Source organism: Urocitellus parryii, chromosome 11, assembly GCF_045843805.1.
Source record: "Urocitellus parryii isolate mUroPar1 chromosome 11, mUroPar1.hap1, whole genome shotgun sequence".
Taxonomy (NCBI): domain Eukaryota; kingdom Metazoa; phylum Chordata; class Mammalia; order Rodentia; family Sciuridae; genus Urocitellus; species Urocitellus parryii.
The window spans coordinates 118,761,411-118,786,506 of record NC_135541.1 but is presented as its reverse complement, the minus strand read 5'-3'; the positions used below and the strand labels follow the sequence as shown (position 1 = coordinate 118,786,506).

Genomic DNA, 25,096 nt, shown 5'->3' with positions numbered 1-25,096 from the left:
CCAGAGTCCCCTGTCAAGTTCTCACAAGAGCAAGAGAGAATTCCGTTTGTCAGTGAGGTCTCTGGGGAGGCAAAAGGTGACCGAGTCCTAGTTTGGGAAGGAAAAAGAAGCCCCTAGACGGGTTCTATTGTTCTCACTTCAGAGGAGGAGAAGGAGAGGCCTTGCCTCTGCTGTTCAAGTCTTTTCACGTTGATGATTTAAGATCTAGAGATCATTGACCTCGCAGTACCTGGGATGTAGTGGCAGTTCAAGAACTATTTAATGAATAAGAGAAAATATCGGGGAGGGAAGTTGATGGGAATAAAAATCATGAGGCAGGTGGCTGGCCTAGAGTCCCTGGGGCACATTCTTGCTGAGACAGGGGGTCAGCCTTGAGCATGTGCATAGGGGCTAATAAAATCCATAGTGAGGCGCTATCTTTGCAGCCATCTGCTCTTGGTTCTGCCAAGCTTTATGACTTCTTCACAGAGGAGTAGATGACTCGGAAATCCTGGGAGAGACACAAAACAGTGGGACATACCAGCATAAGAGAAGGAATCAGGTGAAGAAAGTCGAGACGCAGGGACTGCCAAAGGCTCTAGCTCACCTTGTTCTCCAGAGACGTCCTGATGTTTGCTGTGGAGGCAAAAAACAAATAGTACTGAATACTTGGGTCTCTGCTTATATCCTACGCCCAGACTGTGTGCGGCAGGGCAGAGAACTGCTACGTTTCATGGATAGAAGTCCAACCCTTCCTGTTCCGTAAAATCCATCCATTAAATTTGCTCACTCTGAGCTCCTATAAGACTGCATGCCCCATGTCCCCCACCAACACTTACTAACAAAGCTCTTCCTCTCTCTGATGAAACTTCCTGTGAGCTATTATCCTCATGATTTATTTTATTTTATTTTTTATTTTTTTGGCTTCTCTGACCATTACAACATCCTTCCAGGGCTCCTTTTTCCATCATTCCTCTATGTTTTTTTTTAGATAATCCACCACGGATGGTTCACCTTACCATAGAGAAGGATACTTAATGCACATTCAAAGATGACAGGTCCCAGTCACCCAGCAGTTGGAGTCTGGCTGCAGGGTCTGCTCACTGCTGTCTGCCTCTTTCCCCCTTCTTTCAAAGTATATAGTAGGACTGAATCTCCTCCTTCTCCTTAACTGTGGATCGACACCTCAAGAGCTTGGAAGATGAACACCCGGTAGACCCTCCTGTAGTTTGTCTATTCTGCTGGGCTGGTCCCAGAAGGAAACAACAGTGGCACTACTTTAATCCACACTAACAGAGGACCTAGCTTCACAGGTTCAGAGGACAAAGGTTGAGTGACCACAGGTCAGGAAATTGACCAAGCTGCCAACAGCCACTGGCTCTGTCAGAAGCTAAGAGCACAGAAGAAAGGGCAGGTTCAGGGCCACAGCTGGAAGTTCTCACTCTGCACTGCCACAGAACTGTCCTCTTGGTTCCTGCAAAGCTATGTGTCCAAGTGACAATTGTCTAGATCAGGTGATTCGTGTTGTCATCCCAAGTCTTCAGGCACTTAAAGAGAGGCACAGCTTATTTCACTTTGCATGATGTTCTCCATCTCCATCCATTTACAAACCTGGGAGGTACTGTGGACAAAATCTACCCAAATCATGTTGTGTCTACGCATGAATAGGCCACAAGAAATCCCACCTTTGTGTGTGATTAAGATGCATCACTTAAATAATGGTAAATAATAATGGTGATAATATTAAAAATAGGAGATGAATAGAGCAGATTAGACAGATGGGCGGGGGAGAAGGGGAGGGGAAGGGAAAATAATGAGGCATGAGATTAACCAAATTATGTTATGTGCATGTAAGCATATGGCATTTTTAATCCCACTATTATGTGTGATTATAATACACCGATTAAAACAGAAAACTGAAAAAAAAAAAAAAAAAAAAAGAGGCTTCGCAATGACCCATTGCAACCGAGACTGGACTTTGGATATGATGGCTTTAGAAATTCTAACTCTTCTCTGTTTTTCTTCTCTCTTTCTTATATCCTGGATACTCCTTAACTGTCTAGTCCTATTCAAATGAAGAATTATTGGATCTTCTGCTTTTTTTTTTTTTCTTTAGTTCAGTTTATTCACAAGAGCCTGCCTCCAGGTACTTCCTGATCCTTCCTGATTCATTCCAAGGGTAAGTGATATCTTGCAGCCTGTTGTGCACAAAATGCACATTTCCAAGGAACATCCACCTGACAGGAATCACTCTGAAGTTTCTTACCTGAGCCTTCTGGCTGCTGGCTGCTATAGATCTGGGAATAAACCACATCCTCATCTCCTCTGGGGCTCACTGCAGGAAGAAGACAAGCGTTCCCTGAGGTTCACTGTTAAGTTCAGGCATCAGCCACACCTTCCCAGTCTCCTGCTCCACAACCATACCCCCAACATGGCTCTGAGGGACTCATTGGTTTCTTGGAGTGACTGGGCCTCCCGAGGTTGGAGAGGCAAGACCGCCTGGTTGTCTCTTCTGCTTCCCTCCCTGTCCCAGCCCTAGGTCCCCTCCCGGTGGGGACTCACCATTGACATACTCCGGCTGCAGATCCTCTGTGTCCAGGAGTGGGCCAGGGTGGGTGAACCCTTGAGGATTCGGGCTGGCAGCACCTCTGTGAGAAAGTGAACTATCTACGTGGTAGTCCCTGGGGAGAGAGAGAATAGAGAGGGAAGAGGCTGGGGAGAGCGTGAGTAGAAGCCAGGTGCAGGACACCCCCATCAGGTGACCGAATGGCCCATGACACAGACTGTTGGCTCTGACTTGGCTACGACTTTCTCTTCCTCATATTTGTTTTCTTTTCTCCCCATATCTATCTTTTTAGGTCCTAACAGAGGACCTAGCTTCACAGGTTCAGAGGACAAAGGTTGAGTGACCACAGGTCAGGAAATTGACCAAGCTACCAATAAACTCTTATAAACTCTCACAGAACTTAACCAGCATCTTTCTCATTACTTTATCTCTGTCTTTCTTATTCTCTGTGCATATCTTACATCTCCTATAAGATATTATCTCTCTTGAAGAAATAGGCCTCTAGTCTATGCATATTTTCACCCCTCTAGGGGCTGGGGATGTAGCTCAGTGGTAGAGCACCTGCCTACCAGGCATGTATCAGAGGAGCTATTTCCTGGACTTCTGACTAATAACTCCATGTAGATGGCACATGGATGGATATAGGAGATCCTCTGGCTTCAAGGGAATAGAAACTTTATAATTAGTTTGTCTGTTGCTCAAGGCTCTGGATTCAATCCCCAGTACTGCCAAATGATAATAATCATAATCATAGTTAATAATGATATTTTTACCCCTCTAAATATTTAATGATAACTTACTCATACATATAGGTCCTCGATAATCATTAATATCTAAGTTAACACATTAGTTAAAATATATTTAATCCTAAATAACTTAACACCTGGAGTCATGTGGATCGCCCTAAGACAGAGCTCTGATAGCATAAATGTAATGAAGTATTAAGAGACAAGAGTATTAAGAGGAAGACACCACGTGATCCAATAGCCTCAGTCTCTATTACAGAGAACTCATAGGTATTCCAAATTGCAATCGAGGGAGCACTGCAGAGTTGCAATTTTGACTGGGAAGTTCTCACCTGGGTGCACTAATGGCAGAACTTTCTCCTGAAAACCAGAAAAAAGAACATTCATTTCAGAACAGAAGCTTTTTCTCTTAAAGCTTTGACATACTTATCTGTGTATAATTAGCTAGTAAGATATAAGATATAGAAGAATGAACCAACTGTATTTCATCCAAATGATTACTTCCTTATTCCAACACTATTAGTTATTACTTGAATAATTCATCTGCCACCCCCACCCCCTACCCAGACTTGAAATGCCATTTCCAATAGAGCTTCCTGCATGAATCCATCACTGGATGAATTTTCTATGGTGTTCTATTGTCTCTTTGTCCAGGCACACACCTGTACAATACTATTTTTAATTATTCTAAGATATATTTTAATTGTCAATGGATCTAGTTTTACTTTGCTATTCTTCCATTTTAGATTCTACATGGCCATTCTTAATTTTTAAATGTTTTGATATTTGCAACACTCAGCCTACAGCAGTGGTCTTGGGGTTAAGCTTGATATTGACATTCAGAAGATCCATTAGTCTATATCTTGCACCATTCATCTTTGCAAAGAGATGCAAAACAAGAAACATGGCCTATGAGCATAGATGTACCAGGTATGTGCTCAGAGAAGCTATTTTCTGGACCTCAGACTAATAGCTCCGTACAGATGGCCACACGGATGGGGAGTTCCCCTGGCTTAAAAGAAAGAGAAACTTCATAATTAGTTTGTCTATTATTTAGGGAAATAAAAAAAAAATTACTACAGTTGTTTACCAAACAAAACTATTATTCAATCATCAGGCTTGACATTTTAAATCGTCTACGAAATTAGTGTATGTTTCTAGCAACTCTTTCTTGAAGACATTATTTTTTAAATGGACTTCAGCCTATTATCTAAGCATTCAGAACAGAAACTGATGATCTGTTGTTTCACAAAAGAGATTTATAAATATTCCCAAAAGTAGATATATTATAAATATTGTCTGATTATTACAAATCTGGTAATTCATAACAAAACTAGGAAAAGTCTAGATGTGTTTATAACTTTAATTTTTGGTACTGAGGATAAAACCAGGGGCACTTTATCACCGAGTTGTATCACCAACCATCCTGATATTTTATTTTGAGACAGGGTCTGACTAAGTTGCTGAGGCCATCTGCAAACTCACAATCTTCCTGCTTCAGACTCCTAAATTGCTGGGATTATAGGTATATGCCATCTGCACCCAGTTCTGCCTATACTTAAAAAGAAAAAAAAAGGAAATAAATCTCAGGATATTAAATATGCAAATTTTTTTCAAAATAATGAGGATAGAGAAAACAGAAGGCAGTAACTAAAAAAGATAAAAGAATTCTAGAATTATAAAGCAAAATGGTTAGATCAAATTAAAGTAATTCTAAGAAGTTTATAGTACTGCCATAAAGGCCACCTCTTTCTGGTTTAAATTTCAAATGGATGGTTCTCAAATCCTTGAGATAGACATTCCTAGGTGGTAGGAGTGGCAAGAGGCAGGGAGAAGATTTATCTCAAAGAGGCAGAGAAAAAATTGACAATTGGAAGTTTTCTAAAGTTGATGGTCAAAGAAAATTGATGCATAATTGATTAAATTCATTAGCCATTGGTGATTAACTCCATTTCTACCTCCTCTTCCTTCCCCAGTGGCCAGGGTGGGGCTAAAGGTTCTGACCTTCTGATTACATGGTTGATCTTCCTAGCAGCCATCTCCCATTCTGAACACACCCAAGTCCCACTCAGCCAAGGACCATCTTATTAGTAAACAAAGAAACTCTTCTCAGGGAATTCCAGAGCTCTTAGGATGTCTGTGCCAGTAACCAAGGACAAAGAGCATGTATACCCCAGTGAATCTCACCATCACGCATATTCACAAGACACTAACAAAAAAAAAAAAAAAGCAAAACACAAAACACAGACAAAAAACTAAAATTAAATAGCAGAAAGGTCATTACAGTAGAAGGAAGGGAACAGGGAGAGGGAGGAGGATGGGAAAGGGGAAATACTTGGGACTAAATTAGAGCAAATTATATTCTGTGCCTTTATAATTATGTCAAAATGAATCCCAATGTTATGTATCACTAAAAAGAATCAATGAAAAGTGAAAAGAGAGAGAGAAAGAAGAGTAAATAAACAAAAAATCCTCCCATCATTCCGGCAAACCCTAGTATTTCAGAAGCTCTTGTGAAGGGCAGCAGGTGTAGTTCAGTAGTGGAATGCTTGGCTAACACACATGAAGCCCACAAAATTTTTTAAAATAAAATAAAAAAGAAGCTCTATGGTTAGAAACCAAAGACGAAGACCAAATACATACTTCTTATATCATAATATCATGGTATGTTATAAAGGTCTCACTTCACTGAGGGAATGTTTCATGAAATAAATGGCATAAGAACAAATATGTAAAGGCAGGTGTGGTGGCACATGACTATGATCCCAACAACTCAGGAGGCTGAGGAAGGAGGATTATGAGTTCAAGGCCAGCCTTGGCAATTTACACTGAATGTGAGGCCATAAGCAGTTTTGTGAGACCCTGTCTCTAAATAAAAAATAAATTAAAAAAAAACAACAACTATGTAGCTATCTGGGGAAAAAAAAAGTGGATTATATTCTGACCCTAGTACATACTTAAAAATATTTCTGGACAGATAAAAAAAATATGAATCCAAAACAATTTTGCAAAAAAATAGGAGACTTTTGTTTATCATCTAAAAATGGAGAATGCTAAAACATGTTACAAGATCCCAAATCCACACAAGAGAGATTGAGAAACTAGACTACCTAAACCCATTTCTTTTGTATAACAAAAATACCACTGTGAAAGTCAGTCAAAAGCACTCCAAAACCTTTTTACTATTACATAACAAAAGGCTAATATATTTAGTAGGAGAATACCACAAAATACTAGGAATAAAATAAGTCAGGTTCTTTGGATCCATGTCTAGGCTGCCCTTCTTGGGCTCAGGAAGCCCGAGTCTCTCTACTCTGCTTGGGCTGGAAGATCCTCAGGGAAAACCATGGGCATCATAAAAGCCAGGAAATGAATAATGTTTTCAAGATTTGGCAAGATGGCAAAGTAGAGGGGAGAGGCACGTCCCATTTGCTCTGCTGTTTGGAATTTGAACCATCAGAATAAGGTCTGAGACTCCTACAAAGGGGGAAAGTAAAAGCCTGCAGTCAAACTCTATATAGAGACTCCCCTAACAAGTTTGACTCCTTTGGATCAGAGATGAGAATAAACAAATGATAAACACACACACACACACACACACACAAACCCCCTACTTCAAAAACCTGACCAAGACCAGGCACAGTGGTGCACGCCTGTAATCCCAGTGGCTCCAGAGGCTGAGGCAGGAGGATCATGAGTTCTAAGCCAGCCTCAGCAAAAGCAAGGTGCTAAGCAACTCAGTGAGACCCTGTCTCTAAATAAAATATAAAATAGGGCTGGGGATGTGGCTCAGTGGTTGAGTGTCCCTGAATTCAATCCCTAGTACCCACCCCCCCAAAAAAAACTGACCAAGAACAATAGTTTAGTGGGTTGCAGAAGAACATTATTAGTATCTTTTTAAATATATTAGTAGAAGGCATCGCTCTGAAGTGGCTATAATTCCTGGGGACCAGTATCTCATCTCAATGTGATGTTAAGAGACAGAACATAGTAGCAAGTTCAAAATGAGTGAAAATACTGACATTTAGCCAACCCAGGACACACAGTAAAGAAAAAACAACTCGCTAAAAAATCCCTCCCATAAAAGTAGAAGAAAGAATTATCCCAGGAGATGGGCATAAATACTAACAATATGAAAAATGAAGAGAGCAAGCTATCCCAAGTACCTCAGGACATAACTGATCCCACGGACACCTCAGAATAGAGGAAACGCCAGAAAAAGAATTTAGAAAGTTGATAATTAAAATGTTCAATGAACTAAATAAGATCTAAGGAAGGAACTAAGATAGAACATACAGAAAGTGTAAGAACATTTCAACAAAGAAATAGAGATGCTGAAAATGGACCAAACACAAATCCTGAAAATTAAAAATTCAGTTGAAAAAAATCACTAATAGACTAGACCACTTTGAAGACAGATTCTCAAACCTTGAAGGCAAAATATGTAACTTTGTTTTTTTTTTCACTTTTTTTTATTGGTTGTTCACAACCAAAATATGTAACTTTGAAAGTGGAGTCAATGATAGAGAAAAAAAATGTTGAGATCAGAATATTCAAGAAATCTGTGATAACATTGAGAGACCAAATCTAAGAATCATTAGCATCCATGAAGGAACAAAATTAAATTAAAAATGCACAATCTTTTCAATGAATAATAAAAAAAAAATTCAAACCTCAGGAATGAGCGGAAAACCAAATGCAACATAAAATTAGAACTCCAAATAAACAAGATCAAAAAGGACTCTCTCTAAGACACATTATAACTGAAATGCGTGCTCTGCAGACCAAGGATAGAGTTCTGAAAGCCAGAAAAGAAAAAGAAGAAGTCACCTTTAGAGTTAAGCCGATTATAATTTGTACTGATTTTTCAACCCAGAACCTAAAAGGCAAGAGGGTTTGGAATAAAATATATAAAGCATTAAAAGATAACAATTTTCAATCAAGATTACCATATCCAGAAAAACCACCCTTCAGAATCAAAGCAGAAATAAAAAATTTTCAAGACAAAGAGAAACTAAAAGCAGTCGTAACCACTAAGCCTGCACTACAAAGTATACCAAGTGAAATATTTCATACAGAAGAAATGAAAGGTGAATATCAAAGCCAGCATATGGCCGAACTTCACTAGAAGAATAGTTAATTAAAGGAGAATAAAGTCTGGATAAAACACCATAAATAAATCAAAATGGCCTCGATGCATCTACTCACATTTAAAAAAAAACCTACTAAACGTAAAGAATCTAATAGACCATAATTTAATATTTCTGGCTGATTTCAAAACATCTCTCTTACCAATAGATAGGTCATCCAGATGTAAACCAAGATTCTTCAGAACCAAACAATGCTATTAATAAAATGGATCTAACAAACATCTATAGAATATTCTACCCATCAATAACTGAATTCACTTTTCTCTCAGTTGAACCTGAAACCTTCCCTAAAATAGACCACATTTTAGGACAAAAAGCAAGTCTTAGCAGTTACAAAAAAAAAAATTGAGATCATTTCTTGCATTTTACTAGATCATTATGGTATGAAACTAGAAATCATTAACAAGATAAAAACAAATCATTTAAGAATTTAACACCTGGAGATTAAATAATATACTTTTGAAGGAGGAGTGAGTCATAGACAAAATCAAAGGAGAAATTAAAAAAATTCATAGAAACAAATGAGAGCAGAGAAACAACATACCAAGACCTCTGGAATAGTATGACGGCATTTCTAAGAGGAAAGATTATAGAATCAAGGGCCTACATTAAAAAAAAAAAAAACTCAAATAAATAATTTAATATTACACCTCTAGGCCCTGAAAAAGGAAGAACAAACTAGTTCAAAAATCAGTAGAAGGCAGGACATAGTTAATATCAGAGACAAAATTAATAAAATTGAGAACAAATGCAATACAAAGGATCAAAGCAACAGAGTTGGCTCTTTGATGTGATAAGCAAGATTGATACACCCTTAGCCAAACTAATCAAAAAAGGGAGAGAAGACCCAAATCAACAAAGTTGGAGATGAAAAGGGAGATATCACCACAGATAACATCTGAAATTCAGAGGATCATGAGAAACTATTTTGAAAGTTTATACTTCAATAAACAGGAAAACCTAAAAAACATTGACAAATTTCTATGATCTACTCAAATTCACCCATGGAATATAGAAATGTAAACAAACCAATATCAAGCAAGGAGATTGAAGCAGCAATTGAAAGACTTCCAACTGAGAAAAGCCCTGGACCAGATGGATTCTCACCAAATCCCACCAAACATGGAAATAAGAAATAATGCCAATCTTCCTTAAATTATTCCATGAAATAGAAAGGGAAGGGATACTCCTCAATATAATCTGTTCAGTGTTCCCAGCAATCTGGGAAATGTAAATCAAAGTCACATTGATATTTCACCTCACTGCAGTCAGAATGACAATCATAGAAAATACAAAAAATAATAAATACTGGCAAGGATGTAGGGGGGAAATACACTCATACAGTGTTGGTGGAACTGCAAATTATTTCATACTCTAGAAAGCAGTATGGAGATTCCTCAGAAACTAAGAATGGAGCACCATCTGACCCAGCTATCCCATTCCTTGGTATTTATCCAAAGAATTACAGTCTGCAGACCATAGAGATGCAGGTACATCAATGTTTATAGCAGCAAAATTCACAATAGCCAAGTTATGGAACCAGTCCAGATGCCTGTTAGCAGATGGATCGATAAAGAAATGTGGTCTATATACACAATGGAGTTTTTGTCAGCCATAAAGAAGAATGACAAAAACATCATGTTAAGTGCAGTAAGACAGACTCAGAAGTCAAAGGGCAAATGTTTTCCCATGTGTGGAAGCTAGAGCAAAATAAAAGCAGGTTGTGGGCGGGGGCGGGGGGGGGGACACCATGAAAATGGAAGGGAATCAGAGGAATGGAGAAGGAAGATTGAAGGAGGGGAGGCGGGTAGCGTAGGGGTGGTAAAGGGAAGCCCAGTGAAATGAGGTTGATCAAATTATGCAGGGTGCTGAGGTAAAAGGGCCACAGTGAATTCCATCTGTATTACTCTAAAGAACAAATTCATAAAACCCACAAATAGATGCAGGGAAAAGCTGGGAGTAGAGGAGAGGAAACCAGGGGCAGGGAGAAGGGGCAGGGAAGGAGGTACTGGGGACTGAAGTGGAACAAACTCTATTCCATGCATGTATGATGTCAAGATGAACCCTACTGTTGGGTTCAGGGACACCAAGATGGCGGAGGCAGAGTACTAAAAAGAAGCTGGTGAAGGACCAGACAGGAGAGAAGACCTGATCCTGTTTATCATAAAACCCATTGCCATGACCACTCCTGCCACTGAGGACATCACATGATAACTCTTGTCACAGGTTCAAATCTTGAAATGACCGAGGGAAGGAAGTCAAGTGGGCAGTATTCTAACTAAGTTTTCTAAAGTAATCAATGGGGGAAAATTGGAAAATTTTCTAATCAGATCTCATAAGACAATCAATGGGAGAAATGGGGTAGGGTCTTCAATCAGGTCTGTACAGGGAAGAGGACACCCTGTGCCAGGATATAAGACCCTGATTTCCAGACATCGGGGCCTTGAGCTTCTCTCTTGCTCTTGGCCCCCTCCATTCTACCTACTGGAGTGCTATCTTCACTTTAAATAAATCTGTACTCTGTTACTTCTGTGTGTCCAGCTCAATTCTTTGTTCAGGACATCAAGAACCTGAACTTCAACTGGGTATCCCAAGGGTAACACAACTATTATGTATATTCATAATGCACTAATAAAAACTGGAATAAAAAAGAGATTAAAACAATAATAACAATATACTGTAATAAAAAAGAATATTAAAAAAAATTCAAAGGGGTAAAATGGCATGTGCAGAAAGCTCACTAAAAAGAGAGATTCAAATAAAAACTATAAGGCACAGGGATGTTGCTCAATGGTAAAAAGTGTCCTAGGTTCAATCTTTAGTACCAAAAACACAACAACAAAACTATAAGGCAGTAATGTTTCTCAATTAACAAGGAGACAAAAATCAAAAACTCACATTGAATGGCTAGTCGATCATGAAATAAGGACCTACATCTCTTTATGAAATAAACTTCCTCTGAAAATAAGGGCAACTTCCTATAACTTTTTTCTATAACCTGCATTTCCTCATGCTGAGAATAGAAACTGCCTTATGCTAAGGACAGAGAGCAGGGAGTTTTCGAATGACAAATTCTGTTTAACTACATCTGCATATGCCTATCCCCTGTCTTTTGTCCCACTTTGCTTCTAAAAGTTTTCTGAGCCCCTGAGACCCCCAAAATAGAGTTATGAGATAGAAAGTTCTCCTCTGACTTCCTGAAAGGTGCTTTGGAGTAAACCCATCTTCCTGTCAATATGACTCTTAAGCATTTGTGAGAATGATGAGTGAGTAAAGTACACTCGTGGGAGTGTGATTTGGCGTAACCACTATGAATAATGCTTCACTAGAGACATCAGGTTAGGAAGGTGTTGAAGGATCTGGGGAAATGCCACTAGAAAATGTGCTTCTTTAGCATACCAACGGCTTCAATCCGAAAGCAGAGAGGAACTTTCTCCAAACTCCCCTGATTCTCCAAAGGGAACACCCCAGTCATCAGTCCCAGGAGTTTCATAAACCAGGAAAAATAAACTCTTATCAGAAGAGAGCAAGACTAAAAATCAGCATAACACATCATCTATCATCTATTCTTATAAGGGCCTGTCTTAGTCTGTTTTCTGTTGCTTTAGCAAAATACGGGATGGTTTATTTAAAAAAAAAAAAAGGTTTATTTATTTAGCTCATAGTTCTAGAGGCTGGGCAGTTCAGGAGCTTAGTGCCAGCACCTGTTAAGAGTCTTCTTGCTCCATTGTAACATGAAAGGGGTCATCACATGGTAAGACCGAGCAAGCATGCATGCTAGCTTGGGTCTCTAGCTTCCTCTTTTTACCAAGTCACTAATACTGTCATGGGAATCCCCACAATCATGAGTTTATTTAACCCTATTTATCTCCCAACAACCCCACCTCTCTTATTTCACTATTAAATATCACTAATTTATGACTTTGGGGGTTAACATATAAAAAGTTCTAGCATATGAACTTTCAGGAGATGCGCTCAGAATATAACAGGACCCATTCATCTTTCCTAAAAACCACTTAACTCTCCCTAAATGGCCTGTATCCTCGCTCCCTCCCCCCATATAAAGAGGCTACACAAGCTCTTAAATCTCACTGGTTTTTCGCGTATTCACTTTTCATTCTTCTGAAACCCTGGTGCAAATAATAAACTTACATACCTTTTCTCTTTTAATCTGCCCATTGTCAGTTTATGTTATAGAGCATTATTCTTAGGGATCTATTGACACATGTAGCATTGTGCATAATGGAAAATGATTTGAGGTGACCTAAACAGTCATCATTAAAAGGCTATTAAAATAATTATGATGAATCCTTAAGTAAAACACTTCACAGTCATTAACAAGATGTTGTGAAGCTGAGTGTGGTTAACACTTGCCTGTAGTCCCAACTACTCTGGAGGCTCAGGCAGGAGGATCACTTGAACCCAGTAATTCAAGGCTAACCTGGCAATATAGCAAGATCCCATCTCAAAAATAAGTAAATAAGCAAACAAATGAAGAGTCTTTGTCATTATGTGTGTATTGAATATGCAACATCCCCAAATAATATTCATAAATATGCTAAGTTATACATAGCAGATCGTATGTTACATGAGGTATTACTAATACACAAGATATTGCTGATAGTGGAAGCCTTTGAGAAAAGGAACTGAGAGACCCAGGAAAGTGAGAGAAATGATCACTTTTCACTGTATATTTTGGTATCAGTTTTTTTTTTCTTTTTTTCTTTGTGATACTGGGGATTGAACCCAGAGACTGTAACTGAGCCACACCCCAGCCCTTCTTTACTTACTATTTGAGACAAAGTATCTCTAAGTTTCCATTTTTCTATATGCAATGATTTGCAAAGTGACTTTGTCATTCCCCAGTAAAGAGGTAGAGACTATTTTTCCATTTGTATTTGGGCACGTCCATGTGACTTACTTTGGTCAATGGGACAATAGGAGGCTTGAAAGGTGTTCTCATAACCCTGTGTTGGGCATTGTTACAGACTGAATGTTTGAGTTCTCCCCAAATTCACCTATTGAACCCTAAAGCCCAATATGGCCACATTTGGAGATAGAGTCCTTAATTAAATTTAAGTGACTGTGTTTAAATGAAGCCACAGGGTGGGGCCTTTATGCAATAGGATGGATGTCCTTATATGAGACACCAGAGAATGTGGGGTCTTTCCCAGCACATTCCTCTAAGCAGTCATGTTAGCACACAGCAAATGACAGCTGCCTACAAGCTGCCTGTCAGCTAAGAGAAGAGGGCTCCGAGTGAAACCTGCTTTGTTACATCCTGACCATGGACTTACCAGCCTCCAGATCTGGGAGAAAATTAAGCCACCTAATCCATGCTTTTTGCTGTTGTTATAGCAGCCCAAGCAGACTCATACAGACGCCCCATGCTGTCACCATGGAAAAGAACAAATACCCTCTTTTGTAGTCTGGACCAGTTGAAGTTAAGTTAGGTGATTCTATTTTCTTATTTTGTGGATGAGGAAACAGAGCAGGACTTGTTACCTTCTGCCCATGTAGAAGGTCCCGGAAGACCATTTCACCTCCCCCAAAGCAAGTCAGTGATAAGGAAAGAAGGTCTAGAAAGGCGTTAGGGCCTGAGAAAATTATATGGGGAACAGAGCAGTGGAGAGGAACAGAGAAGCTGGTGTAGTATCATAATTCCTTCATCTTGGGTTGTCTGTTGAAAAATAGAACTTCCACTGGACTTGAAAATACTGGCTGAAATATTTACTACTTGGAAAAAAAATTAACTGATGAATTGCCTAAATTCCTTTTAATTGGTGTTAATAGATAAGTCTAAGGAAGTGCTTTGCACAAGCTTAAAAGTTTGCATAGAGATTCTGGTGTGCTTATCCTGTATCTGACAGACTGCATGAATAACAGCTGGGTGCAGGGGTGCATGCCTGTAATCCCAGCTACTCTGGAGGCTGAGGCAGAAGCATGCTGGCTATAGGTTGGGACACAGGCTGAGATTGTCAACTAGAGCACATGCATATGACCTCTCACTATTGCCCAACCTGAGCAATTTAGTGAGATCCTGTCTCAAAATTAAAACAAAAATAAAAATTAGAAGAACTGGGTGGGGGGTGTAGCTTAGTGGTAGAGCACCCCTGGGTTTAATTCCTAGTATCATGAAAATAAATAAATAAAGCAATAAGATAATAAAGAAACACTGAGATAAGACTTGGGGAGGATAGTCTCAGGGAGAATTACTTTTTTCATAAAACACCTGCAGGTTCTTGAGGGCAGCCGAAGGTTTGTGTTTTTTATAGTCATTTGGGGTTAGGAGAGTGGATTCCAGTCATGGGTTGGGATATGTGGTGGTGTGTATGTGGAAATTTTAAAATCATGGCTGCAGATTCTTTGCTATTTCATCCGTTAGAGGTGGGCTCTGTGTCCTGTCGTCTTACATCTGGGCCAAATTTGTGGGGCACCAGCCCACCATAACATGGAGGCAGATCATTCCCACTCACTCTGGAGTCTAGGCTGACATGAGAAAAATATGACTACTTTGAAGTCATTGTGCTCTGAGGAAATCCACAGAGAGAGGTCATCTGCGTGTGCTCTAGTTGACAGTCTCAGCTGGGATCCCAACCCAAAGCCATCATCAACCACAAGCCATGGGCGACGTTGTCTCCTTATAACTCAAATAATGGATCCAAGAATTCAAAAAGAAGTCACTGCTCTTGTGAGAGCAGAGTAACTAGTAAGAAATGGATCAAAGAGAAACGATCACATCAAATTGTTTTAGTTGCTTTAGATCTACCTTACATATATCTTATCCTATTGTGTATAAACTATGTCTATTAAAAATTATGGAGTTGTATTCAATGCTCTGACTTTTAAGTTAAAAGTCAAGCATGGAGAAATGTGTCGGCATTTCTATCTCAAATGACCACAATTGGAAATAGTGGCATATTGTAAAATCAGTAGTGTGGTGGCAGTGTCGCCCTCTGCAGGGGACCTTGCAGAGTTGTGGAGTACGGCAAGAAATTGTTGGCTTTTAGAAAAGTTTTCCTTTCCTTTTCTTCTTTGTCTTTTTTTCTTCTCTTTCTGTAAATCCAGTCTATATTATTGATGGAAAAGGTGATAGCAAGAAAGGGAAAACAAAAAGAAATCATAGACACCCACCTGGTGCCTTGTGGGACCAGCAATAACACAGCAGCAGAGCCACACTGGTGGAGCCAAGGACCCCAAAGAGTCCCCCAAGAACTTTGGCTGTGACATGGCTTTTTCTATATCCATCAGGTCCTGAGGGAAGAAACCAGGGCTTCAGCTTCAGAAGGTCAAACCTTGGGGCCTGGAGCCCCACAATACTAAGTAGGAAAGGTAGGTGGCAAATGGAAGTTCAGTGGATTAGACAGAGGGGAATGAGGGGAAGGGGAGAGAACAGGGAAAAGACAGACGGTGGGATGAGTTGGACACAAGTTTCCTCTATATATACATGAATCTCACCATCACGTATGTACACAAGAAATTAATTTAAAAGGTAACTATGGGTAAAGGGCGAAAAGATCAATAGAGGGGAGGGGGCGGGGAGAGGGGGAGGGGAAGGGGAAGGGGAAGGAGAGGTACTGAGATCTGAATTAGAATAAGATAGATCCCATGCTTGAATAATTATGTCAAAATGGATTTACCGTCATGTCTAACTAAAAAGAACCAATACAATAATTTTTAAAAAACCGGGTAGATACAAATTCAGGTAAAAGACCATTTAAGTGTAGACTGTACTCTCGTGGTTGGGAGAAGAAAATCAGATTTTAGACATGGAGACTCCCCTTCCCCCTCTCCACACACCACAGACATCACCCTCCTGTCTTCTGAAATCCCAATATTGTACCAATAAGGACAGGTGGGGCAGTCACGGATCATAATACGTCAAGTATCTAGGGGCCACAAGCCCACCTGAGATGGGGAGTAACAGGGCCTCACTGCGCTGGGCCCCCAGGCCATTGTCGGCCTCGCAGGAGTAGTTTCCAGAATGTTCTGCAGTCAGGGAGAGGTTGAAGGATGCTCCTCCCCCAGAGGGTGCCGAGCTGTTCCCCAGGGTGACGTCCTCAAGGTAAAACTGGTACAGGATCGGGGGAGAGCCCCTCAGGGCCTCGCAGTGAAGCTCCACCACGTCCCCCACCTCAGCCTGGGCCCTGGGAGCCCTGAGGGTGAGCACAGGGCGGGACACTGGAACTGAGAGGCACAAGAAGGTGATCAGAGGATCTGTGAAAGGCAGCAGAACCCCACACCCACACTAGGGCTGCAGCGAGGCCTGGGGTCCTGTTTATCATTCTCACATCTCACCTCACCAAACAGAGACACTTTCCTCCACAAGGTGCAGTTGCCCTTGAACAAGGTGGCGGTTCGTGTGCCAACCCCCGCGCCATCAAAATCCACATATCACTCTGGACTCCCCTAAAACTCATCCACGGGTCGTCTCCTGTTGGCTGGAAACCTTACCAACGGACAACCGATGAACACACGTTTTGTATGTTATATTATCTGATACAGTGAAAAATAGTCCAGAACCATGAGAAATCACAATTTCCTGGAGAGAGGGACTGCTCACGAGGTGACTGGCATTAATTACAGGGTGCTTGAGTGCACACTTGCAATACTTGATCTCACCGCCATGGCCACAGCAGGTGACTCTGAAGTTACTACAGCACCAGAGTAGGCACAACAGTTAATCTTTCGCAAGTTTACTATCATGCCGCACCCTGACATGTGTTGACGTTTCTCTCCACTGCAAATGGTACTGTGTCCAGCCTGCATTGTGCAAGTTTTGACAAACTTTAGCTTTTTATAAGATTTTTGTCTGTACTTTATGATAGTAAATAATAAAACAGATTATTATTTACCTATATTTTAGGCCTTCATGGCATGCCTAACTTAAAATTTTTTTTGAAATATTTCTAAGCTACACGGTTGATGGTTGGTCTGTGGATTTTTTTTTTTCTCAAATTGCTGTAAATCTAAAGAAACAAAACCAAACAAAACCCAGATTTGTGTATGAGCAGAAATGTGCAGGTCAAACCCACATTGTTCAAGGGTCAATTGTATCTAGAGATTTGGAAGAATATGGGTTCTGTGATACTGTCTAGAGATACGGTGATTTGTTGTTCTCATTTTATTTATCTATTTGTTTATTTTAGACCGATCCTTCCATGCCAAGAAAGATGTCCACTTAGTTTACGTGGCTAATCCATCTTCAAATTGTCTTTGCCACACTGATCCCTGAGGCCACCTGGGATTTCCTCATGCTACCTGGGTACCATGGACTTAGCTTTAGCACGTCCAGCAGAGAGGAATGAGAACCCAACTCACTTCTCACAAGAATGTTCAGCACCTGGCTCTGGACAGCACCGTGACCGTTGTCAGCTCGACAGAGATATTTTCCGCCATCGCTCTCCTTCACAGCTGGGATCTCCAGCTCTGCTGACAAGGAACCCTGGGTCTTCTTTGCTAGACGGGTTCCTGTGGCCTCTCTGTGCCAGGAGAATGTGATGTTTCCTGTGCCCTCGGCCACGGAGCAGAGCAGGACCAGCTTCCCTCCTTCCATCACTTGTCCCCCAGGGGCCTGGGTCTCCAAGCTCACTTTGGAAACGGGGACTCCTAGATGGGCATAAAATGACATGTGAGAGACCCTGACTTCAGGAGACTCTGAGAACAGCTGATAGACTGATTCCGCTCTCCAATGCAAGGCGTGGGAACATGGGGATTGCATCTGTACTCCATGAGAAGCCTTCCTACAGAGATAGGGAGTCCATGAGAAATATCCTTGAAGAACATTGTTCTTGGCTAATATCATGGGTGTAGCATTAATTACAGATTTTGTGATGAATTATCCATTTCATGAGATGGGAAGCTTGAAATTTTTTCTGGATGAGTCACTTTGCAGACAGTGGCCCTTTACACAAAATGAAGAGGGACACTGGTATCATCAGTCCCCGCCCCCTTGCAAAAGGCAATTTTTTTCTCTAATACAATTGCAATAAAAATTCTTCTATTACTCTTGGTTTCAAGGCTTAAATTACAACCTCTCCACTGACCACTTCCGTTCGCTTGGATCTCTGCTTTCTCTGAGGCTGCATTGAGCCCCACAGGCCTTTGTAGTATCACATAGCCTTCAGATGTGTGACCCCAGCATGTGGGCATTGGAAAAGCCAATGAAGAGCAGGTGTCTTGCTTTTTAAAGTGCCCAGACCACTGCTCTTTGCTAATAAAGAAAAGTGATAAGCAGCTTAGTCTATTCCTGATTCTTAGAAGACTGATGTCAAGAGCAACTTGGAATGTCTCTATCGGGGTTCCTGCGTTCCACCAGGACAGGCGTTACACAAAGAAGCAAAAAGACTATAAATCCAAGTTCCAGTGCTCATCTCTTCCCCCCCTGGGCTCAACCCTGCTGATACTTACTCCGCACGCGAATCTGGGATCGAAGGCTCTGTTTTCTGATCCTGTGACTCACTGTTTCTGCCTGGCACCAGTAGGACCCTGAGTCCTCTGTCCCCAGGGCGGGAATCCGGAGCTCTGGGGAGCTGCTCCAGCCTGACCCCAGAACCCGACGGTTTCTGAAGAAGCAGAACCGGAGCTGGACATGTGACCTCTCTGGAGGGAGCTGAGTCTGACAGGTCAGGGTCACTGGACTTCCCTCCGTGGGCTGATAGGAGCTCGCTGTCAGCACAGGACGCGGGAACAGCTCTAGAGAGAAGGAAAACAATAGTCCCAAGAGCAGTGAGATTCAGGTTCCCGCTGAAAAGTTCTGGGTGAGAAGTGGCCGCAGGAAACAGATGATTCAGGACCAGACACCTTCCCCTCCGTGTCTCCTCTGCGTGCTCAAATAGCAAGTGCGTCAGTGCACATCGGGTCCTCGCTTGGGCAGCTGCCTCCTGCCAGATACCCATTCTGCTCTGTCCCCAGCCTCCTGCCCAGCCCATCGCACATAAGAGTGAAGGTTTTTACCTTGAACTGTGATCTTCACTTTTTCTGAAGATGTTTCCCGTTTCAGAAAGATCTTAGAAGCAGCGGTGCAGAAATAAATGCCACTGTCACTCAAAAGCGCACTTTGTATAGGGAAGCTTGAGAGTTCATTGGAAGAAGAGAACTTTTTCCCGTCCTTATAGAAACTTATCTGTTTTTTTCTGTTGTTTTTTTCCTCGCACGTCAGAACAATCCTGTCTCCTTCAAAGACAGGAGAGGGCGCCAGGAGGGTCAGCCCATCTGCAAAGGAAGGAGGGAAACTCTATTTACCATTCCTGAAGGGAACCCCGTGTCCCACTTTGCTCCTGGGCGGTGAAGTGTCAGGCAGAGCCTCTACCTCTTTAGACAAGAGGAAGGTGCAAAGTCAGACCTTCATTACTAAGCGTTGCATACCATTTTTCCTTAGGGGGTGTGCTAGTCAGCTTTTCAACACTGTGATCAAAATACCTGGTATGAACAACTTTTAGAGGCAGAAAAGTTATTTGGTTCAAGATTACAGAGGTCTCAGTACATGGCTGACGGACTCCATTGTCCCGGGCCCAAGGTGAGGTAGAACATCATGGTGATATGGCATAGAGGAAAGCCGCTCAGTTCATGTTAGCTATCAAAAGATTAATCCACTTGCTGGATTAATCCACTGATGAGGTCAGAGCCCAAGTCATTGCCTAAAAGCCCCACCCTTGAACCATGTCGCATTGGGGATCATACTTTCAAAACACAAGCTTTGGGGGGATATTCCAGATCCAAATCCTAACAGGAGAATCTTAGTTCAGGCTGTTGTAACTAAACACCACAAACCGAGTGGCTTTTCAACAATGAGAATTTACTTCCCTCACATCTGGAGGTTAGAAGTCTGAGGTCAGGTGCATCTTTCAGGCTGTCACTTGCTGACTTCTCATTGTATCCTCACATAGGGCAAAAATAACTCACTGGCTTTCTAGATTCATCTTTAAAGGAACCAACTTAATGAATAAAGAAAATGTGGTTTATATACACAATGGAATATTACTCAGCCTTAAAGAAGAATGGAATTATGGCATTTGCAGGTAAATGGATGGAACTGGAGAATATCATTCTAAGAAAAATAAGCCAACCCCCCAAACCCAAAGGCTGAATGTTTTCTCTGATACGCAGATGCTAATTCACAATGCGGAGAGGTGGCTAGGGAAAAATAGAGGTACTTAAGATTAGGTAGAAGGGAGTGAAGGGAGGGGAAGTGGTATGAGGGTAAGGAAGGAGAGTAGAATGAATGGGACATTATCACCCTGTGTACAAATGTGATTACATGACTGGTGTGATTCTACATCACGTACAACCAGAGGAATGTGAAATTCTACTCCATTTATGTGTGATGTATCAAAATGCATTCTACTGCCATGTATAACTAATTAGAACAAATTAAAACATCTAAAAAAAAGAAAAATAAATAAATTTATCCCATTTCCAAGGGCTCCAATCTCATGTTTAACTGTATCTCAAAGTTTTTACCTCCAGTCAGGTGTGGTGGGCCATGCCTGTAATCCCAGTGGATTGGGAGGCTGAAACCAGCTCACAAGTCCACAAGTTCAAAGCCAGCCTCAGGAAAGGCGAGGTGCTAAGCAACTCAGTGAGACCCTGTCTCTAAATAAATAACAAAAAACAGAGCTGGGAATGTGGCTCAGTCATTGAGTGCCTCTGAGTTCAATCCCTGGTACCCCTCCCACAAACAGGTTCTTACCTCCAAAAACCATCCCATGAGGATTAGAGTTTCAACATGGACCTTTGGTGGAGGTAATGGGGGCAAGAACACTCAGTCCCTCCAGGAAATGTCAGGATACACATGACTTTATTCATGGATGAAGTGTTTTGCCCAAGCTCCTGATCCCGAGCCCCCGACATTGGTGATGCCATCAGGGAGTCACCGTTCTCCATGGGCACTCCGCTGTCCCGTCCCCCATGTCTTTACCCCGTCCTAGAGAGGCGGCATCGTTTCATAAATTCTGAGCCTGTCCCTTCCTCTCATCTCCTCCGATGAACCACAGAGTGGCCCTGGGAAGTAGGCCAGTTACTAGAATGAGGTCCAGTCTCTCCGATTCTCAGAACTTTCTATTGGAATGTCTTCAGAAATTTTCCCTCACCTGGTCATTCAGTGTACAATGAGGTGGGGGTAACTTTTAATCCAAGGTTCAGTTCCTAAGGATTGACCATAGTGAGGGGGGGAAAAAAATTCAAAAGTGTGTCCCAGGGCTCCTTCCCTTAGACTGGCCATGGACTCTCTAATTTCTCTCCTGTCAGTTCACTTATTTGCGGTACCAGACTATGTTCTGGGTTAGTGACACTTCCATTACATTTTAGGATTATAGGTGAGAACTTTGGCCTTCAGGTAGATCACTAAGGCATCGCAAATGAAAAATCCCCTTAGCACTCTTCGATTGTATCGTGACCGTGACCGCCTGTCTCTGGGTGTGCAGCGGAAGGAAGGAGCGGTGTTGGCTCGTAGAATACCACTGCAGAATCCCAGCCAACAGGCCACAGGAGGCTTGTGGAATTGGGGATTATAATTTTTGAGAAAGCTTGTGCTTTATTACTGGATGCTCCAGCAAAATCATCATGACCCGTTGGGCATTAGAAGACCAACTTTTTTTTTAAAGTGGGTTTAATTGGATTTATTTATGGACTACTGCTATGCAATGATTGGATGGGGGTAATTAGCATATCCATCACCTCAAACATCCATCATTCTTTTAAACCACTAGTCTACGCTTCCTTCAGAAACTGGGGAAAAAAATTTCCTGGGGAAAGAAAGTTGTTGGGAAGAGGAAACATTCTGAGTCATTGGTTAAGGACCCTGGTGACAAATGGTACAATGGGCAGCCTCACAGGTAGAGGCCTGCTGCGGAGCGAGCCTTTGGGTCAGTTGATTCATTATCTCAAAATCCTTATGGGTCAGAAGGCCCCAAGAGTTAGCCACAGGGCAGAGAGCAGAAGGGACCAGAGGATGTAAAGACACGCTATTCACCCAGTAAGTGGGCACAGCAGGGTGAGCCTGCTGGGGAGAGGGCACACAGCTGGGACACAAGGACGTCAAGAGTGACTGCGATTTTAGTTGTCAGAAATGTCTGACCCAGTGGCTAAGTTTCGGGTCACACTGCTTTGAATCCAGGTCTGCTGAATGGTCTCGGACAGAGCACTTTAGCTTCCTCTGCCTTCGTTTGAACAGTGAAGAATATTGGCCTCTCATCGGGCTGTTTTAAGGATTCTGTGAAATAAGCCTAGAACGAAGCTTGCCTCTCCGGACCCTTCGGTTAACGATGAGGGTAGCTGAGGGGCAGGGGTTTGTTGCCGAGGCTAATGATGACCATGATGGCCGAGGAAGAATAAGAGGTTATCATGGCTGCACTTCAAAAGCAACCGAAATAGTGGGTTTCAGGTCTGCAAGATGGGGTGTGCACGGGGAGCCTGAGGGGTGACGGTGGCTTGAGTCAAGCCTCTTAGGAGTGGCGTTGTAGGGAGTGGGATTGAGCTGGGGCCCAGCTTTTGTGTTGTGTTGGAGTCTGTGTCCACTTGCTCCCAGGGTTGCTGGGACTACTCAGATGCCCACCACCCGGCCATTAGGAAGCCTCAGCAGAAGTGTGACCGACTCCTTGGCTCTCCTGTGGTCCATTCTGGGTACAGTATCTCTGGTGGACAGAGATGGATCAGAGGCCCTGGAAAGGCAGCGTGAGGAAGCCCTAATGCTGACTGTCCCTCTTCAGGGGATTCCAAACCCTCTAGCAATGAGGAGGGTTAGACTACTAGATGGACAGGAGCAGGGGAGGTGTGGGAAAGGAGATGCAGGTTGCGCGCCCCGGGGCAGCTCACAACTGGCCGCTACATTGCCCAGGGAGCACCTCCTTGCAGTCAGACAGCTCCCTGTCAATCTGGAGAAAATGGGCGCAGGCCACTGGGGTGATTGCCAACAGGGTGAAACTGACCTTAAGGAGGGTAATGGCTGGAACTTCCCCCAAATGATAATTCATAGAGCGGGGAGGAACCTCAGCAGGCCATAAACGTCCACACCCAGAAGCTGTGGGCTTTGCCTTCTCTCTTGGGGCAGACACTCCCCGCTTTCATTTTGCTAAATAAACCCTTCATCAGTGCCTCTTGTGGAAGCCTTTCTTTTGCAAGAGAAGAATGGATCCACCCATCAGCCGGTTGATAAAGACCCAGCAGGGTCATCCTGAGGGCAGGAGCACCCACAGGAATCCTGCTGGAGGATAAGGGAGAATCGCATTGGGCTAACAACAGCGAGGGGCAGGGGGAGCTCAGGCTGTGAACAGAGAAACCCTTAAGCAGAACAAACAAACGGGACCACAAAAGTGTAACTAGGGCCAAGCTATTTAGAGGCTTTTTGATTTTTGTTTTTTACAAGAATTTCTGTGAAAAAAAGTCTTTTCACCCGAACAGCAGCAAAAACAAAAGGCAAATGATATTTCTCAGAGGTTTGCATGCGAGGGGGAAGTTCCCAGGTGGTGCCTGCAGGTTATGGGGGGGGGGGGAGCCGAAAGGAGGAAACGGGCAGAGGGGGGCCACCTTGAGGGTCTGGGTGGAGAGAGTCATTTTCGGCTGCTATGCAGATTGGCATCTTTGTCCCTTTGCAGGGACGCATTCTCAACAAGCCATGATTTGAACCTGGCCTCTCGGGCTGTGTGACTTCTACTCTTTTCACTACAACAGGCTGAACTAAGGTCCCCCCGCTTTTTTTTTTTTAAGGGAGGGCTCTGAGTGCTCTGAAGAGCATCCCGTTTTCTGAGAACGGGGAAGGAAAAGGAAGTCAAGTGGCTGTCGCCCTCTTCTGCGAGAGGCTGAGGGTGAGTCACTGCAGGCGGCCTGCTCCATGCCACCCTGAGACTGAGTAATAGCAGGATTCCCACCTGTTGTCAGAAACCAGCTCAGCGCTGAGACTTCTGCACATGACCGCCCAGACAGGTGCAAAGGGAAGTAGGGGACCGACATGGCACAGGGGCCTTACGTGGGACAAAATGAATGCAGGAGACGAGACTTGATGATGAAGGCCCGGCCAGGACTCTGAAGGTGTCCCTGGACCCTCCTATTCCATTTAGGGTGAAAGTGGACATCTGCTTATCCCACAACAGTTTCCAGGAGCCCAGAGAGCCCTTCCACCGATCCTATCACTGGAGAGGCAAGAGAACAATTCTCTCTTTCTCTAGATTTAGTATTTTGTATATTATAGAATAAAATTTTTCCTTGCCTCCTCTCTTTATTAAACACAGCTTTAAATCAAAAGGATCAAGATGGAATTAGTCACACAGCTTTAGAAAAGCACTATGTGTTTAAAAAAAAAAAAACCACAAAACTAAATAATGAGTCTAGAGCAGGGGTCGGCAATGGACTATGAGTCACAGATGTCCCGTTTTGGTAGATAAAGTGTCATTGGAACTTAGGCATGGTCCCCTGTCACTTACATGTGATCCCTATCAGCTTTTCTGTCGGGAGGAGAGGGTCCAGGAGTTAGGCCAGCGGCCAGAGAGCCCTAAACTATTTACTCTCTGGACTCTTATGGGAAAAAATTTGCTGCCTCCTGACCCAGCACTGGACAAGACTGTTGGCACAGGCTGGGTCTGCCCACCCAGAAGGGTTGAGCCCTCAGCGTTTCTCCAGGAATAACCATCCTCAGAGCTGTGAGCACATTCGGCGCTCAG

The 25,096-nt window shown here is 42.6% G+C and overlaps 1 protein-coding gene across 1 annotated transcript in view; it reads right to left on the bottom strand.

Moving 5' to 3' along the window:
* Positions 1 to 451: 451 nt before the first annotated feature.
* Positions 452 to 25,096, bottom strand: part of LOC113201458 (Fc receptor-like protein 2) — a 69,041-nt gene continuing 44,396 nt past the window's right edge. Inside the window, exons 13-22 of the mRNA XM_077791623.1 lie at positions 19,398 to 19,655; positions 18,852 to 19,136; positions 17,763 to 18,050; positions 16,350 to 16,628; positions 15,576 to 15,695; positions 3,624 to 3,651; positions 2,542 to 2,660; positions 2,246 to 2,314; positions 587 to 615; positions 452 to 490 (exon numbers count right to left, since the gene is read on the bottom strand). Coding sequence (XP_077647749.1) covers positions 452 to 490; positions 587 to 615; positions 2,246 to 2,314; positions 2,542 to 2,660; positions 3,624 to 3,651; positions 15,576 to 15,695; positions 16,350 to 16,628; positions 17,763 to 18,050; positions 18,852 to 19,136; positions 19,398 to 19,655 — 1,514 coding nt within the window. The remainder of the gene's footprint in view (positions 491 to 586; positions 616 to 2,245; positions 2,315 to 2,541; positions 2,661 to 3,623; positions 3,652 to 15,575; positions 15,696 to 16,349; positions 16,629 to 17,762; positions 18,051 to 18,851; positions 19,137 to 19,397; positions 19,656 to 25,096) is intronic.